At 42.3% G+C, this 19,086-nt stretch overlaps 1 protein-coding gene across 15 annotated transcripts in view; it reads right to left on the reverse strand.

Moving 5' to 3' along the window:
- The window catches only part of MBNL2 (muscleblind like splicing regulator 2), a 182,628-nt gene that overhangs the window by 27,790 nt on the left and 135,752 nt on the right, over positions 1-19,086 (reverse strand). For 11 of the 15 annotated variants that reach the window (XM_044284669.1, XM_044284671.1, XM_044284660.1 and 8 more), the window contains 4 exons: positions 9,760-9,960; positions 9,001-9,264; positions 1,974-2,027; positions 1,182-1,335 (listed from right to left, as the gene is read on the reverse strand). In XM_044284669.1, coding sequence (XP_044140604.1) covers positions 1,182-1,335; positions 1,974-2,027; positions 9,001-9,264; positions 9,760-9,960 — 673 coding nt within the window. The remainder of the gene's footprint in view (positions 1-1,181; positions 1,336-1,973; positions 2,028-9,000; positions 9,265-9,759; positions 9,961-19,086) is intronic. The other 4 variants (XM_044284674.1, XM_044284675.1, XM_044284670.1 and 1 more) reach the window with 1 other exon arrangement.

Here is a 19,086-nt window from a genome sequence, read left to right on the forward strand (position 1 = left end):
TGCATACTGCTTATGTTAGGCACCTAAGCAGCGTGGTGGCTGCAGGCAGAATGATCTTTACTTTATGCAAGGAATTTGGAGCTTAGTATCAGAAAATGGAGTTCCAAAGACTATAAAGATATATTATAAAATAAATCATATTAGGAAATGTTGTTCACAACAGGTCGTTCAAATGTGAACATGCACTTTAGCAATGCTTTGTCACCTCTCCTGACAGATCTGTAAAAAATTGTGTTCCACAGGAGAGGACAATTCTGGAGCATCTCTTCCTCTGATCCCAAGTTGTGCCACTCCTCTACTAGAAGTTGACGAACAAAGGTACAATTAGATGTTACCAGTGTGTCCCTACACATGGTCATACTGTCCATTCGGAACTGCCAATGTGAGACTCTGCAGGGACACCCTCCCCCAACAGTTGTACCTTTATTAATAAACTTCTAGTAGATATAATAGAGTTAAAAGAAAACATGTTTCAGAATTCTTTTTGCACGGAGAGTGTGAGTAGTTACAAAAAAACAGACAAGTCGGCAGGGGCGACAGATCCTCTTCATGTTTCAGGTTACTTTATAGTAAGCTGTTGTGATGGAAACTTCGAAATTTCCCTGCCAAGCATATGCCAAACACAATGTGAACAGAACCTAAGACATGAATATTAACTAAAATGGCCTGCTCAGCTTGGAAGATTCTCATGACTTCCTTCAACTGATGAGTTGTTATAGGTAACAGGATATTACGTATTTATGTAAGTAAAATCTGACACTGGTTTGTGCGTAACATACAACATAGATAGGCAGACAGATAGGCTGATAGGTAGATAGACAGATCTAAACACTGCATAGAAGGGCTTTGAAATACTGCTGTTATCTGCATACAGTGGACGGTTTTTGTGAAAGGAACAATTTTCCAGTCCAACTAGTAAGATCATTGAGGCCTGATACACAATAACCTCATGCCTCAGCAATTTCCCTAAGCCAGATGACTACTGCTTTGACTGTGCACAACTTCTATACAATAGATATACGGTAAGTTGACTACAACATACAAGTATGCCTTACGACATAGAGTTTTTGAGCTTCTACAGAAATACATTTTAAATAGGTTTAAATAAATCATTTACATTTGTCAAGAAAATGGAAGAATTGATATTGTACTTTCAGCAGTGGAAAGATTATGAAACATACCTGCTGGAAAAAATGCCGTAGGCTGCTGCAACTGTGCATTTGCAAGGGCCTGTTGGTAGTGCAAGACACTAGGATTAAAAAATGCGCTGGCACCATTGCTTTTTTCTAGAGCTTGTCTCTTTGGTAAAGGGTGAAGGACGCCATGTGGAAAAGCCTGTCAACAGAGAATTAGACGACACTTGTAGAGGTCAGAAAGTCTATGCAAACCTGGAAACACACGTAAACATCAAATTACGGGGTGTGATAAAATTTAAAGAAAAATGTAACTAAAATAATGATGCCTTGCCATGCACCTTAACCCAAACTGAGGCAATGCAGAATGAGTGAGATTTGGTTATTGGTAGCAAAAGCATGGTTACCATAACATTAAGCCTGTAGTCACAAGACTACAGAAGTGACATCATTATAGCGTCTGTGCAGATCACAGTCTAGTCTTCATTTTAGATACAGACAAATATGCTATCAGATACGATTTGCTACTTTCAATATAAATTTGTAATTTTGCCAAACTTCTCCACTACTGTAATGAATGACACAGAACATGGGTTCAGCTATATCTTGTATACAAGTACTTCAAAATGAAGTCATGATAACGGCAATCTTAATTTGTAACGTATGAAAAAAATGAAGATGGCTAATTATGACTTTGATCATTTCCATACATTAGCTATATGCATTGGTTGTCTCAGATGATGTTTTAAAAAAAAATAATAAAGAAATAAAAAATATTAGTTGCTTCATAAAAAATAAAAAAAAGCTACATGCAAAGCAAAAGGTGAAAGGTCAAAGTACCAGATCTACAGTTGCTTCGAGAGGTCGCTTCATTGCTTTGGCAGTCGACTGCGTCTTTTAATAACAGGCAGCGAGCACATGATGGCAGTGGGCCAATGGGATTCAAGCGAATTAACATACAGGTAAACAGCAAGCAGAGGTGCATCATGGGAACGGCATTGCATTGTGGATAGGTGAGAAGGAAAAAAATATTCTGAATGCAATATACAACATATAAAACACTAGGCATGCACAACAACAAAAATGTTTCTTTAAAGAAATGAACATTACATCTTGAATTAGTACTAAAGCAAAATGCATCTACTGTACCTTAGTTAAAGCAGATAAGAGAGTAAAATACAGATGTTTCAGGTAAATCAAATTAATATAGCATCTCTAAAACTCCAGTAAGCATTTGCAAATTAAAGATCAATTCATAGCAAGATTAAATAGCTTCCACCATGGCAGACAAGAAGTTAGTCGCTTTTTAATATGTGCTGCCACCTGAGCACTGTCATTGTATTTTACTGCTCTTAAAAGTATATTGATGCCTAGTTACTTTAAAGCAAATGAAATAATAGATTATTTTTTGGGGATCATTTTAAGTTCTTGTATTGCAAGATGGGTTTAACCATTGTCTATTACAAAGATATTTCCAGCTAATGTCATCTGACACAGATACGTGATCAAATAGAAATACCAGCTAGCATAATGGCTCACTTATCAAAGTCTTCAGGCTGCGCATTAACAGTGAAGCCCCTCATTAATGATATCGGAGTAACACCGTAAATTCAGCTTCAAATAAGATACAACTGAATGAACGAAATGAATCATAATGCTGGGGGTACATATTGGAGAATCCAGAACCACAGCGGATAAAATCGCATCTTAGCATATAGGTTTTGATGCAATTTTTGGGTTGTCTATATGCTTCTAGAAAAATAAAAATATATCTTTGGTGCCACTTATAAAACAGTTTCTGTCTCATCACAGACGACCCATTTAAAGGTGTTTTCTCACAACAGAAATGTAAAACCTATTCAGTGATAAATATCTAATCAATGGCGGTCCTACTGTTGGGACTCCCACCAACCACAAGAATGGAGGTCTCAAGCCCCCCATACGTCCTCACTGCATAACCACAATGTGGAGAACTCTGAATAGAGTACGGTCAAGCATGCGTAGTGCCACTACTAAATTCAAACACCTCCTCACTGCATGACCACAGGGGTTACGCTGTACACTGCTGTCTCTTGGGGCATTAAACTCCCACTCTAGTGATTGGTGGGGGACCCAATGGTGGTCCTTTATCCTTAATCCTATGGATAGGTCATAAATGTCAGTTGTGGGAAAGCCCCTTTAATATGTAATGGGTTGACCTGATGGGATAACTATTGTCACAAAAATGTGACACACACACACAAAAATGAGGAAAAATTGTCTTAAAAAACAGGTCTGAAATAAACCAATATAGTAGTTAAACCGAATTAAAGTAAACCCCTTACAATCACTGTTAAGTCTGAAGCCCAGAGACTTTAATAAGTAGTATCTAAACACTGCAGATTAAAATACAGAAATATTGCAGCAACAGTGAGGCATACAGAAGTAGTTTTTCCTATAATGGAAAGCAAAAAAATGACTGAAATCACCCAGTTACATGACTTCACTCTGTTGCCAATCAGTTTAAGGCCCCACACACACAACCGGATCCGTTCTGCGGGCAAAATACGGATGCTCTCCATGTTGCATCCGTGTTTCTTGCAGACCCATTGACATGTCCACATTTTGGACATGTTCTATTTTGTGGACAAGTAAAGGACATGTTTTATCCTTTTGCAGAACGGACATACAGATGCGGAAAGCACACGGATCATCCTGAACCCAGATGCACCTGGACAGCATCTGTATTTAGTGGACCGCAAAATGGATACTGTCATGTGCATGGGTCCTAATGGATAGATATCTTTGTTCACATCTAACAGAGAAAACACTGCGCTGTTAATGTGAACATGATAAACCTTTTTAAAAAATAGCACCACGTATGTCACAAGTGCAGTCATTGCATGAAAATAAATGCATCATGAATGTGTATTTTACAAGTATTACAATCTATTAGACTAGAAACAACCACAAAGTGGTTAGACAATAAGCTTTTTTAGCAGACCCTCAGTCACGGCCCCGTCTATTAGGATGGAGAGTCCTACTGTCTGCAAGCGTCACTGTAGCTATAGCATTAACAAGTTCTTCACAAACAATAACGATGAGATTCGGAACTAACCATTGCATAGAAAGACAACTGATAACTAGGCAAAACAAATTCTATCTAGACTTTCATGTTACCCAAGTGATCTCATATGTTAAATGTCATGTTTGGAGGGAATGGATCTAGCAGGGAACTCAATGAAAAATGAAAAGCAACCTAAACAATGTTGTATTGTAATGTGTCTCCAACGCACATATAGAGCCTCATGAATAAAGTGCCTTTGTTTCTATTATAATTAGCATATCATATATTGTATGATCATCACAATCTGCTCGGCAGAACGGGTACGTAACAGCATAGTTACAGCTCTGCATCTATTATGTCACCACTTTTAATCCATTTGAATTCATGCTCATCAGCATCGCTATTATATATTCCATTTATAATCCACACCTTCCAATTGTACTTGAATGTGTTGCTTTCTTATTATTAATAAGAATGTGCACGTTGGTCAGAATAATTGAAAATCAACCCTCATGTACCCTCATAATAGCTTTAAAGGGGTTGTCCGCTTTATTTATATTGATGGCCTATTCTATCCTTCTCAATGAGGCCTCAGTGAGCCTTTCTTCAAACAGCTGATCGGTGGGGGTGCCAGGAATCGGCCCCCCACCAAGCTGATATTGATTACCTAAACTGAGGATATGTTATCAATATAAATAAAGCGGACAACCCCTTTAAGGCCCCATACACATTGGTATATTGTTGGCTGAACCTGCCAGTATTGGTGGGACCTGCTGATAACCTAATGTGTATGGGAGCTCCTGGCTCTCCCCTGAGAGATGAGAAGGATCAAGTGAGTTGAATTTTGTCACCCAATCTATTTGTTCTCCTGTGAGATAAGAAGCCGCCAGAGGTGACCAGCAGCAGCTCTCTCCCTATTGACAACACATACATGCTCGGCTGAAACGTGTAATGTGACTAGGGGAGCTGAGAGAGATAGCTGTCAAACAAACCATTGACCGACAGCTATTGAAGGTCTATGGGCACCTTTAGGCTTCTGTTCACCTCACACCATTGGTTTATATACATTATGTCATATGGATGCATACTTCCCCCATAGGCTCCTACGTTAAATAAGTGTTTACTGTATGGTACATGGATTTGGGGTGCTACAATTTTCAGTACAGCAAAAAAAAAAAAAAAGGTTTACCGCCTTAAAGGGGTTCTTACTTACCTGCTTCAGGCTCCTTCTCCTGGCCTGCGATGCTCCGCTGCGCTCCCTCTCTGTAAAGATCTGGTTTGACATCTCCTGCAGCCAATCACTGGCCGCGGTACTGACCAGCTCCCCTTACATCATGACAAACGGTCACATGATGTAAGGGGTTCTAGTCTCCTTTGCGGCCAGTGATTGGCTGAGGTGATGTCAAACCAGATGTTTTCAGAGAGGGAGCCCAGTGGAGCGGCCCAGGCCTGGAGGAGAAGGGGCAGGGAGACAGCGCCAGGAAGCAAGTATGTAAGCTTTCCTTTACAGGTCCGGCTAAGTCAGAGGGTTTGCCAAAACACCTGTTCAACCCATTAAGGTAAGCCAAATAGACTCTCCTTGGGCACACACTGGGTCAAAGGGTGCCTATGGCTGCGTTTGGTTTATGCTCCTGGAGCATTGATACTTGATCTATATGCTGACTGTAAACAAGATGTGACATGAACATATGCTAACGTACCTTTTAAAGAATAATTGGGTTTGGTTGTGGTGTTCATTTTTTTGACAGGAAAAATAGCGATATCTTATAGATACATGGGAGAGGCATGCAGTACACAGCTGCATCCGTCACCTGCAATATTCATCTAAACTAGAAAATACACGTCTGACGTGGAACACGTGAATACACCCTTGTTTTTATAAAATGTGCCCAATAATCCCCCTGACTGACAGCGAGGCATGTTCCTATTTAGGATTTGGAGTTCACTTGCTGTATTTTTTACATTCTTGTGGGCTTAAAATGTTCCATGTTATCCAGAAAAGAAATGTTTTCTTTAGCATGACTCAGAAACTGGCAGCCGCATGAGCAGAACAGCTTTACTCCTTCAGAGCTATGGGGACATGTGGTGTACTTTAAAGATCAAATCCTTTTCAAGAGTAGGAAAAGAATAATATGGATGTGTATGAAAACAAGATTAGAACACTGACTGGTGTACACCTACAGAAAAACTGCATTCACTAGAGACACATTATCCCACCAGGGTGTGCTCTTGAAGGTGCAGGATTACAGTGTACAGCTCAAGGTAATCCAGATACTTATGCACGATTAAGGATTAATTGATTTAACTCAATACTATCACATTCTATTATTTGTGCTCTCGTATTTAAATTGATAACCTTTTACTGTTCATATTCCAGTTTGTAAGGTAGTATAACCCGGGGCACTACCTGCTGTATCTACAATATATAATATCAAGAATAGGAATTATGTTCCCAAATCACTGCACCTTTATGCAAACACTAGCCATCATGAAATTATCCTAGGCCCTGCCATGGCAGCCTGTTCATCGTAAATCACAGATGGGTGCTCAGAAGCTTGTGAGTCGGTCTTTAGTTACTGCAGCGTAAAGTTGAATTCATAGCATTAAACTCATGCTAATAGAAAGCCACAGAACTGCCAATCTCCTACTGTCCCGGCACCTCATCTCAAGCAAGTACGTTTCTGCTGAGAGGTAGTAGGGTCACTCTGATGGGAGTGCTAATGAAGGTACATTAGTGGCACTGTAAATGGGGGCACTCTGATAGGTCTGCAATAGGACTGGTACGCACTTGATAACTATTGAGTCATGTAGTGCAATCTACAATGCAATGACCTCTAAGTAAAAGAAGTTATAAATAAAATAACAAACGTAGGAAAAAGCAGTGCAGTGCTACTTCTCAATGTCAGGAACGAAAGAGTTAATGTTTGCATTAGCTGATATGACAATGGACTGTATTCATCTCCCTCATTACAATGTGAGTGACAGCTTTGTGCTGATTACTTTCGTACAGTAGTACTTGTTGGGGTCGAATGCTTCTATTATTCACACATGTGATTCACTATGACAAGTTGCACTTATGTAAAATGTATTATTTGTCATTGTCTCTCACTACCAGTTTGGACAATGGCCCTTTCTATGCTAACAAAAGGCTATTTGACTATAAGGTACAATGGATCCATTGAAATGTATAACTGCTGATGAAGGCCTTGGCGCTTGGACTGACTGTACCAATCTTGCATTGAAATAACAAGGTAAAGATTATTCCTACAATTAAGGTGCATTTGCATGCGCCGAGGAGCAGACAATTGTCGGGAAGGAGGTGCTTCTTCCTGATAGCTGGCTGCTTGTTCAGTGGAGGCCACCTCCACAATATGGGGATGAGTAGTCACTATTGCTATCGCTCTTCCTCATACAGCTGCATTGCATTTACACGGGCAGATAGTCGGGAACCACCGCCAGCACAAGGGGTTGTTAAGGCGTTTAAAACGTCGGTCTTAATAAATGACCCCCTTAGCCTATGGATTTGCATATTCTAGCGATATCCATCCTTCTCAGTTTAGATTTAATTTTATCATTTTCTAATGACAAATAATTACTCCTACTGGATTAGGAAGGAGAAGTCTAAGTTAGGCTATTTTCACACTGGGTATGCAGTGCCAGTCCAAGGTTCCCGTTGGTAGGATTTCCCACCAAAAATTTCAGACGTATGCGTTTAACGCATGCCACTGACATCCGTCACCCTTATGTACACATGGTAAAAAACATAAACCATGCGCTATATGGTTCTTTACTGGATGCATAGGTATGGAATACAGCAGTTTATCGCGCTGTTCCTTACAGTAGAAATGGTATCCCTAACAGATACCAGCCCAATAGTGGCCAAAAGAGTGCCCTTTTGGCCTCTGTTGGATGAATGGGGGCCTATGGGTCCGTTTAGCATATGTGCCTGGAGCTTTCTTTGCACATTTGGAAAGTATGGAAAGACTTTAATGCACATGATTATTGGGAAGTTCGGGGAAACTCAGGTAAGCTTTAAAGGGAACCTGTCATCAACTTTATGCTGCCCATACTAACAGCAGAATAAAGAAGAGACAGGTAAGCTGATTTCATAGGTCTGTCATTTATAACTTAAAAGTAAGTGGTTCCCGAGAACCAACATCACAGTCATTGCAGACTGGGCCTGGAAAAGAGTCACGGCCACATGAGAAGAGTCATGGTTATTCATGAATTCCTGCTCTCCTGCCCACCTGCTGATGACTGACCGTCTCCTACCGAGTTTTCTCCCTTTGTCTCTAGGAGAGAACTGCCAACCATCAGCAGATGGGTGAGAGAGCAGGAGATTATGAATAACCAGGACTCTTCTCAGGTAGTTTTGACTCTTTTCCAGGACTGGGCTGCAATGATTATGATGCTGGTTCTCGGCAACCACTTACTTTTAGCTGATGAGTAACACACCGCTGAGATCAGCATTTCTGTCACTATTTTATGCTGCCCTCAGTGAGGTCAGTATAAAGTTGATAACAGGTTCCCTTTAAAATGGAATTACCAAATCAAAGCTAGCTGGATCAAAACCCTCTGTCTGTAACACAAAACAGAACATAGTAAATAGGTGGATATAAAATAAAGGATGTAAAAGTTGGTGACATCTTTAACATAAAGAGCTTCAATCAGATTACAGTACCTTTTCTGCTGAGTGTTGTACAGAACAAGAAGGCACCCTATAATATATAGCTGTGTGTATGATATAAAATCCTACATCATGTAAAATAAGCTTAACTGACAACCATACTGAAGGTGGGTGAACACTTTTCTTGCACTTACCATTACGGTTGCAGCTGCAGCAGCTGCTTGTGCTGCTACTGCAGCCTGGTTGACTTGATGTTGTGCAGCTTTGATTTTGGCCTGCAAATGTGCAGGAGGGTGAAAATATTTGCATTTCTCCCTCATGCAGCGACCCTTAATGTAATCCATACAAACGGTTACAGTGTTATCATTTGTATCAATCATCGTGCTGTCTGCCGGGTGTGCAAAGCGGCAATCAGTTTCTCCCCGTGCACAGTTTCCTCTCTGAAACTCCCTGCATACCTACATAAGACATACAAGGATATATCAGTGATGGTCTGCACATCTTATATAGCTGCAATAATAAATACAACGCTAGTAAAACAATGAAGTCCAGTTTGACATCCGTTGGACGCACAGCAAATTAATGTTTCATAATAACAGTGAGAAAAGCAATGTAATTAAATGTTATCTGTGTACAGCTAATTCCATATGGGCCTCTGGGTCTCAAATGTTACCAAAGGATCATCATGGCGGCCTTCACTGAGCTGCCAGCTAGAAAGCATGCATGAATTTGCTATGTACGTACAATGTTCAATGCAACTCCGGTTAGAGTTTTTACCTACACCCCATTCAGCTGATTTTGGGTGGATGACCAATGGAAGTAACTATCCCATCTAAGGGGCGTATAAATTCTAACAGGAAAGGCACAAATTAAACATTTAGTGACAAGGACTGTTGACTGACTTCCGCAACACCAGATGTAGTCATGAACATTTCAGGGTTATTAAACTGTACCTCCAATTTATCCGTCCTGAGAAGTTTCTGAGTAGCAGTAGAATTGGTGACTGATACAGGTGGACTTCCTGGAACAATGACAGGTGTAGAGGGCAGGATTTCTGTTGGGACTAATCCAACACCTGGTGTCATCGGAGTAAGATATGGAGCAAAACTAATAGCTGTATTAGTTCCTAATCCTGGGCCTACAGGAAAAGTGGGCTGAAAAAAAAGTACATTAGTAAGTGCATCAGATAAAGATATGTTTACTGAATTATGAAAACATGAGTAAAATCCAGCACTGAAATTGAGTGATATCAGAAAAAAATGCTTCTTTCTGTTATACATAGACTGTTTGGGCCATACAAGTACAGATTTAGGCTCACTAACGAATATAACAGTTTGTGTGTTATATATATATATATATATATATATATATACACAGTGGATATAAAAAGTCTACACACCCCTGTTAAAATGTCAGGTTTCTGTGATGTAAAAAAATTAGACAAAGATAAATAATTTCAGAACTTTGTCCACCTTTAATATGACCTATAAACTGTACCACTCAATTGAAAAACAAACTGAAATATTTTAGGTGGAGGGACGAAAACAGAAAAAAACTAAAATAATGTGGATGCATAAGTGTGCACACACTCTTATAACTGGGGATGTAGCTGTGTTCAGAATTAAGCAATCACATTCAAAATCATGTTAAATAAGGGTCAGCATACACCTGCCATCATTTAACCACCTCCGGACCGCCTAACGCGCCGATGCGTCCGGAAGGTGGTTGCTTTTCTCCTCCTGGACGCATCGGCGCGTCATCTCGCGAGACGCGAGATTTCCTGTGAACGCGCGCACACAGGCGCGCGCGCACACAGGAACGGAAGGTAAGCGAGTGGATCTCCAGCCTGCCAGCGGCGATCGCTCGCTGGCAGGCTGGAGATCCGAATTTTTTAACCCCTAACAGGTATATTAGACGCTGTTTTCATAACAGCGTCTAATATACCTCCTACCTGGTCCTCTGGTGGTCCCTTTTGTTAGGATCGACCACCAGAGGACTCAGGTAGGTCAGTACAGTCCCACCAAACACCACACCACACTACACTACACCCCCCCCCCCGGTCACTTATTAACCCCTTATAAACCCCTGATCACCCCATATAAACTCCCTGATCACCCCCCTGTCATTGATCACCGCCCTGTCATTGATCACCCCCCTGTCAGGCTCCGTTCAGACGTCCGCATGATTTTTACGGATCCGATCCATGTATCCATGGATCCGTAAAAATCATGCGGACGTCTGAATGGAGCCTTACAGGGGGGGTGATCAGTGACAGGGGGGTGATCACCCTGATTACCCTGATCACCCCCTGTCATTGATAACCCCCCTGTAAGGCTCCATTCAGACGTCCGCATGCGTTCTGTGGATCCGATCCATGTATCCATGGATCCGTAAAAAATCATGCGGACGTCTGAATGGAGCCTTACAGGGGGGGTGATTACCCTGATCACCCCCTGTCATTGATAACCCCCCTGTAAGGCTCCATTCAGACGTCCGCATGCGTTCTGTGGATCCGATCCATGTATCCATGGATCCGTAAAAAATCATGCGGATGTCTGAATGGAGCCTTACAGGGGGGTGATCAGTGACAGGGGGGTGATCACCCTGATTACCCTGATCACCCCCTGTCATTGATAACCCCCCTGTAAGGCTCCATTCAGACGTCCGCATGCGTTTTGTGGATCCGATCCATGTATCCATGGATCCGTAAAAAATCATGCGGATGTCTGAATGGAGCCTTACAGGGGGGGTGATCAGTGACAGGGGGGTGATCACCCTGATTACCCTGATCACCCCCTGTCATTGATAACCCCCCTGTAAGGCTCCATTCAGACGTCTGCATGCGTTCTGTGGATCCGATCCATGTATCCATGGATCCGTAAAAATCATGCGGACGTCTGAATGGAGCCTTACAGGGGGGGTGATCAGTGACAGGGGGGTGATTACCCTGATCACCCCCTGTCATTGATAACCCCCCTGTAAGGCTCCATTCAGACGTCCGCATGCGTTTTGTGGATCCGATCCATGTATCCATGGATCCGTAAAAAATCATGCGGATGTCTGAATGGAGCCTTACAGGGGGGGTGATCAGTGACAGGGGGGTGATCACCCTGATTACCCTGATCACCCCCTGTCATTGATAACCCCCCTGTAAGGCTCCATTCAGACGTCCGCATGCGTTCTGTGGATCCGATCCATGTATCCATGGATCCGTAAAAATCATGCGGACGTCTGAATGGAGCCTTACAGGGGGGGTGATCAGTGACAGGGGGGTGATTACCCTGATCACCCCCTGTCATTGATAACCCCCCTGTAAGGCTCCATTCAGACGTCCGCATGCGTTTTGTGGATCCGATCCATGTATCCATGGATCCGTAAAAAATCATGCGGATGTCTGAATGGAGCCTTACAGGGGGGGTGATCAGTGACAGGGGGGTGATCACCCTGATTACCCTGATCACCCCCTGTCATTGATAACCCCCCTGTAAGGCTCCATTCAGACGTCCGCATGCGTTTTGTGGATCCGATCCATGTATCCATGGATCCGTAAAAAATCATGCGGATGTCTGAATGGAGCCTTACAGGGGGGGTGATCAGTGACAGGGGGGTGATCACCCTGATTACCCTGATCACCCCCTGTCATTGATAACCCCCCTGTAAGGCTCCATTCAGACGTCCGCATGCGTTCTGTGGATCCGATCCATGTATCCATGGATCCGTAAAAATCATGCGGACGTCTGAATGGAGCCTTACAGGGGGGGTGATCAGTGACAGGGGGGTGATTACCCTGATCACCCCCTGTCATTGATAACCCCCCTGTAAGGCTCCATTCAGACGTCCGCATGCGTTTTGTGGATCCGATCCATGTATCCATGGATCCGTAAAAAATCATGCGGATGTCTGAATGGAGCCTTACAGGGGGGGTGATCAGTGACAGGGGGGTGATCACCCTGATTACCCTGATCACCCCCTGTCATTGATAACCCCCCTGTAAGGCTCCATTCAGACGTCCGCATGCGTTCTGTGGATCCGATCCATGTATCCATGGATCCGTAAAAATCATGCGGACGTCTGAATGGAGCCTTACAGGGGGGGTGATCAGTGACAGGGGGGTGATTACCCTGATCACCCCCTGTCATTGATAACCCCCCTGTAAGGCTCCATTCAGACGTCCGCATGCGTTCTGTGGATCCGATCCATGTATCCATGGATCCGTAAAAAATCATGCGGATGTCTGAATGGAGCCTTACAGGGGGGGTGATCAATGACAGGGGGGTGATCAGGGAGTCTATATGGGTGATCACCCCCCTGTCATTGATCACTCCCCCCCTGGTAAGGCTCCATTCAGACATTTTTTTTGGCACAAGTTAGCGGAAATTTTTTGTTTGTTTTTGTTTTCGTTTTTTCTTACAAAGTCTCATATTCCACTAACTTGTGTCAAAAAATAAAATCTCACATGGACGCACCATACCCCTCACGGAATCCAAATGCGTAAACATTTTTAGACATTTATATTCCAGACTTCTTCTCACGCTTTAGGGCCCCTAAAAAGCCAGGGCAGTATAAATACCCCACATGTGACCCCATTTCGGAAAGAAGACACCCCAAGGTATTCCGTGAGGGGCATATTGAGTCCATGAAAGATTGAAATTTTTGTCCTAAGTTAGCGGAAAGTGAGACTTTGTGAGAAAAAAAACAAAAAAAATCAATATCCGCTAACTTATGCAAAAAAAAAAAAAATTCTAGGAACTCGCCATGCCCCTCATTGAATACCTCGGGGTGTCTTCTTTCCAAAGTGGGGTCACATGTGGGGTATTTATACTGCCCTGGCTTTTTAGGGGCCCGAAAGTGTGAGAAGAAGTCTGGGATCCAAATGTCTAAAAATGCCCTCCTAAAAGGAATTTGGGCCCCTTTGCGCATCTAGGCTGCAAAAAAGTGTCACACATCTGGTATCGCCGTACTCAGGAGAAGTTGGGCAATGTGTTTTGGGGTGTCATTTTACATATACCCATGCTGGGTGAGAGAAATATCTTGGTCAAATGCCAACTTTGTATAAAAAAAATGGGAAAAGTTGTCTTTTGCCAAGATATTTCTCTCACCCAGCATGGGTATATGTAAAATGACACCCCAAAACACATTCCCCAACTTCTCCTGAGTACGGCGATACCAGATGTGTGACACTTTTTTGCAGCCAAGGTGGGCAAAGGGGCACCTTTCAGATTTCGCAGGCCATTTTTTACACATTTTGATTTCAAGGTACTTCTTACACATTTGGGCCCCTAAATTGCCAGGGCAGTATAACTACGCCACAAGTGACCCCATTTTGGAAAGAAGACACCCCAAGGTATTCCGTGGGGGGCACGGCGAGTTCCTAGAATTTTTTATTTTTTATCACAATTTAGCGGAAAATGATGATTTTTCTTTTTTTTTTCTTTTTTCCTTACAAAGTCTCATATTCCACTAACTTGCGACAAAAAATAAAAAATTCTAGGAACTCGCCATGCCCCTCACGGAATACCTTGGGGTGTCTTCTTTCCAAAATGGGGTCACTTGTGGCGTAGTTATACTGCCCTGGCAATTTAGGGGCCCTAATGTGTGAGAAGAACTTTGCAATCAAAATGTGTAAAAAATGCCCTGCAAAATCCGAAAGGTGCACTTTGGAATATGTGCCCCTTTGCCCACCTTGGCAGCAAAAAAGTGTCACACATCTGGTATCGCCGTACTCAGGAGAAGTTGGGCAATGTGTTTTGGGGTGTCATTTTACATATACCCATGCTGGGTGAGAAAAATATCTTGGTCAAATGCCAACTTTGTATAAAAAAATTGGAAAAGTTGTCTTTTGCCAAGATATTTCTCTCACCCAGCATGGGTATATGTAAAATGACAGCCCAAAACACATTCCCCAACTTCTCCTGAGTACGGCGATACCAGATGTGTGACACTTTTTTGATGCCAAGGTGGGCAAAGGGGCACATATTCCAAAGTGCACCTTTCGGATTTCACCGGTCATTTTTTACACATTTTGATTGCAAAGTACTTCTCACACATTTGGGCCCCTAAATTGCCAGGGCAGTATAACTACGCCACAAGTGACCCCATTTTGGAAAGAAGACACCCCATGGTATTCCGTGAGGGGCATGGCGAGTTCCTAGAATTTTTTATTTTTTGTCGCAAGTTAGTGGAATATGAGACTTTGTAAGGAAAAAAGAGAAAAAAAAAAAAATCATCATTTTCCGCTAACTTGTGACAAAAAATAAAAAATTCTAGGAACTCGCAGTGCCCCTCACGGAATACCTTAGGGTGTCTTCTTTCCAAAATGGGGTCACTTGTGGCGTAGTTATACTGCCCTGGCAATTTAGGGGCACAAATGTGTGAGAAGTACCTTGCAATCAAAATGTGTAAAAAATGGCCTGCAAAATCCGAAAGGTGCACTTTGGAATATGTGCCCCTTTGCCCACCTTGGCAGCAAAAAAGTGTCACACATCTGGTATCGCCGTACTCAGGAGAAGTTGGGCAATGTGTTTTGGGGTGTCATTTTACATATACCCATGCTGGGTGAGAAAAATATCTTGGTCAAATGCCAACTTTGTATAAAAAAATTGGAAAAGTTGTCTTTTGCCAAGATATTTCTCTCACCCAGCATGGGTATATGTAAAATGACAGCCCAAAACACATTCCCCAACTTCTCCTGAGTACGGCGATACCAGATGTGTGACACTTTTTTGATGCCAAGGTGGGCAAAGGGGCACATATTCCAAAGTGCACCTTTCGGATTTCACCGGTCATTTTTTACACATTTTGATTGCAAAGTACTTCTCACACATTTGGGCCCCTAAATTGCCAGGGCAGTATAACTACGCCACAAGTGACCCCATTTTGGAAAGAAGACACCCCATGGTATTCCGTGAGGGGCATGGCGAGTTCCTAGAATTTTTTATTTTTTGTCGCAAGTTAGTGGAATATGAGACTTTGTAAGGAAAAAAGAGAAAAAAAAAAAAATCATCATTTTCCGCTAACTTGTGACAAAAAATAAAAAATTCTAGGAACTCGCAGTGCCCCTCACGGAATACCTTAGGGTGTCTTCTTTCCAAAATGGGGTCACTTGTGGCGTAGTTATACTGCCCTGGCAATTTAGGGGCACAAATGTGTGAGAAGTACCTTGCAATCAAAATGTGTAAAAAATGGCCTGCAAAATCCGAAAGGTGCACTTTGGAATATGTGCCCCTTTGCCCACCTTGGCAGCAAAAAAGTGTGACACATCTGGTATCGCCGTACTCAGGAGAAGTTGGGCAATGTGTTTTGGGGTGTCATTTTACATATACCCATGCTGGGTGAGAAAAATATCTTGGTCAAATGCCAACTTTGTATAAAAAAATGGGAAAAGTTGTCTTTTGCCAAGATATTTCTCTCACCCAGCATGGGTATATGTAAAATGACACCCCAAAACACATTCCCCAACTTCTCCTGAGTACGGCGATACCACATGTGTGACACTTTTTTGCTGCCAAGGTGGGCAAAGGGGCGCATATTCCAAAGTGCACCTTTCGGATTTCACCGGTCATTTCTTACACATTTTGATTGCAAAGTTCTTCTCACACATTTGGGCCCCTAAATTGCCAGGGCAGTATAACTACCCCACAAGTGACCCCATTTTGGAAAGAAGACACCCCAAGGTATTCTGTGAGGGGCATGGTGAGTTCCTAGAATTTTTTTTTTTTGTCGCAAGTTAGTGGAATATGAGACTTTGTAAGAAAAAATAAAAATAAAAAATCATCATCATTTTCCGCTAACTTGTGACAAAAAATAAAAAGTTCTATGAACTCACTATGCCCATCAGCGAATACCTTAGGGTGTCTACTTTCCGAAATGGGGTCATTTGTGGGGTTTTTCTACTGTTTGGGCATTGTAGAACCTCAGGAAACATGACAGGTGCTCAGAAAATCAGAGCCGTTTCAAAAAGCGGAAATTCACATTTTTGTACCATAGTTTGTAAATGCTATAACTTTTACCCAAACCATTTTTTTTTTGCCCAAACATTTTTTTTTTATCAAAGACATGTAGAACTATAAATTTAGCGAAAAATTTATATATGGATGTCGTTTTTTTTGCAAAATTTCACAGCTGAAAGTGAAAAATGTCATTTTTTTGCAAAAAAATCGTTACATTTTGATTAATAACAAAAAAAGTAAAAATGTCAGCAGCAATAAAATACCACCAAATGAAAGCTCCATTAGTGAGAAGAAAAGGAGGTAAAATTCATTTGGGTGGTAAGTTGCATGACCGAGCGATAAACGGTGAAAGTAGTGTAGTGCCGAAGTGTAAAAAGTGGCCTGGTCATGAAGGGGGTTTCACCTAGCGGGGCTGAAGTGGTTAAAGTGCCTCCGATTAACCCCAAATAAAGTTCAGCTGCTCCAGTTGGTCTTTCCTGAAATTTTCTTAGTCGCATCTCACAGCAAAAGCCATGGTCCACAGAGAGCTTCCAAAGCATCAGAGGGATCTCATTGTTAGGCTAGTTTCACACCTTCGTTAGGTGCGAATCCGTCTGGTATCTGCACAGACGGATCTGCACCTATAATGCAAAAGCTTGTATCCGTTCAGAACGGATCCGTTTGCATTAGTCTTAAAAAAAAAACTGTCTAAGTCAAAACGGATCCGTCCTGACTTACATTGAAAGCAGCGTTTTGGTGTCCGCATCCAGAGTGGAATGGGGGTGGAATGGAGCCAAACTGATGCATTCTGAATGGATCCTTATCCATTCAGAATGCATTGGAGTTGAACTGATCCGTTTTGAACCGTTTGTGAGATCCCTGAAACAGATCTCACAAACGGAATTCAAAACGCCAGTGTGAAAGTAGCCTTAAAAGGTATCAGTCAGGAGTACTGACAAGGGTACAAAAGAATTTCCAAGGCATTAGACATACCATGGAACACAGTGAAGACAGTCATCATCAAGTGGAGATAATATGGGACAACACTGACATTACCAAGAACTGGATGACAAGAAAACTGGTCTAGGAGGCTACCAAGAGGCCTACAGCAACATTAAAGGAACTGCAGGAATATCTGGAAAGTACTAGCTGTGTGGTACATGTGACAACAATCTCCCGTATTCTTCATATGTCTGGGCTATGGGGTAGAGAGGCAAGACGAAAGCCTTTTCTTACGAAGAAAAACATCCAATTCAGGCTACATTTAAAACAAACAAAAAAAAAACACATCTGAAGTCTTCCAAAAGCATGTGGGAAAAGGTATTATGGTCTGATGAAACCAAGGTTGAACTTTTTGGCCATAATTCCAAAAGATATGTTTGGCGCAAAAACAACACTGCACATCACCAAAAGAAGTGAAGCATGGTGGTGGCAGCATCATGCTTTGGGGCTGTTTTTCTACAGCTAGAACTGGGGCCTTAGTTAAGCTAGAGGGAATTATGAACAGTTCCAAATACCAGTCAATATTGGCACAAAACCTTCAGGCTTCTGCTAGAAAGCTGAACATGAAGAGGAACTTCATCTTTCAGCATGATAACGACCCAAAGCATACATCCAAACCAACAAAGGAATGGCTTCACCAGAAGAAGATTGAAGTTTTGGAATGGCCCAGCCAGAACCCAGACCTGAATCCAATTGAAAATCTGTGGGGTGATCTGAAGAGGGCTGTGCACAGGAGATGCCCTCCCAATCTGACAGATTTGGAGTGTTTTTGCAAAGATGAGTGGGCAAATCTTGCCAAGTCAAAAGGTGCCAAGCTGATTGACTCATACCCAAAAAGACTGAGTGCTGTAATAAAATCAAAAGGTGCTTTAACAAAGTATTAGTGCAAACTTATGCAACCATAATTTTTTATTTTTTCTTCCCTCTACCTAAAAGATTTCAGTTTGTTTTTCAATTGAGTTGTACAGTTTATAGGTCGCATTAAAGGTGGAAAAAGTTCTGGAATGATTTATCTTTGTCTCATTTTTTTACATCACATGAACCTGACATTTTAACGGGGGTGTGTAGACTTTTTATATCCACTGTATATATATACGCCCTGTGTATTGCCGATCACCGCCACGCTGAAATCATTCAGCAGGAACTCTGTGACAATGCCGAGGATAATACACCACCAATCACCATCCTTAGATCCTAAAAGGTGTCAGTGACATCACCTCTCAGGATCGCATCCTATTGGCTGGACGGGTGGGCGGGGGTTAACTTCCCCCAGCTCTGCTCTCCTTCTCCACACTGCTTCCGCTTCAAGGGCAGCAGAGTGGGGCTGGCGCTGTCGGATTACGTGGTGAG

This window comes from Bufo gargarizans, chromosome 3 (assembly GCF_014858855.1).
Source record: "Bufo gargarizans isolate SCDJY-AF-19 chromosome 3, ASM1485885v1, whole genome shotgun sequence".
Taxonomy (NCBI): Eukaryota; Metazoa; Chordata; class Amphibia; order Anura; family Bufonidae; genus Bufo; species Bufo gargarizans.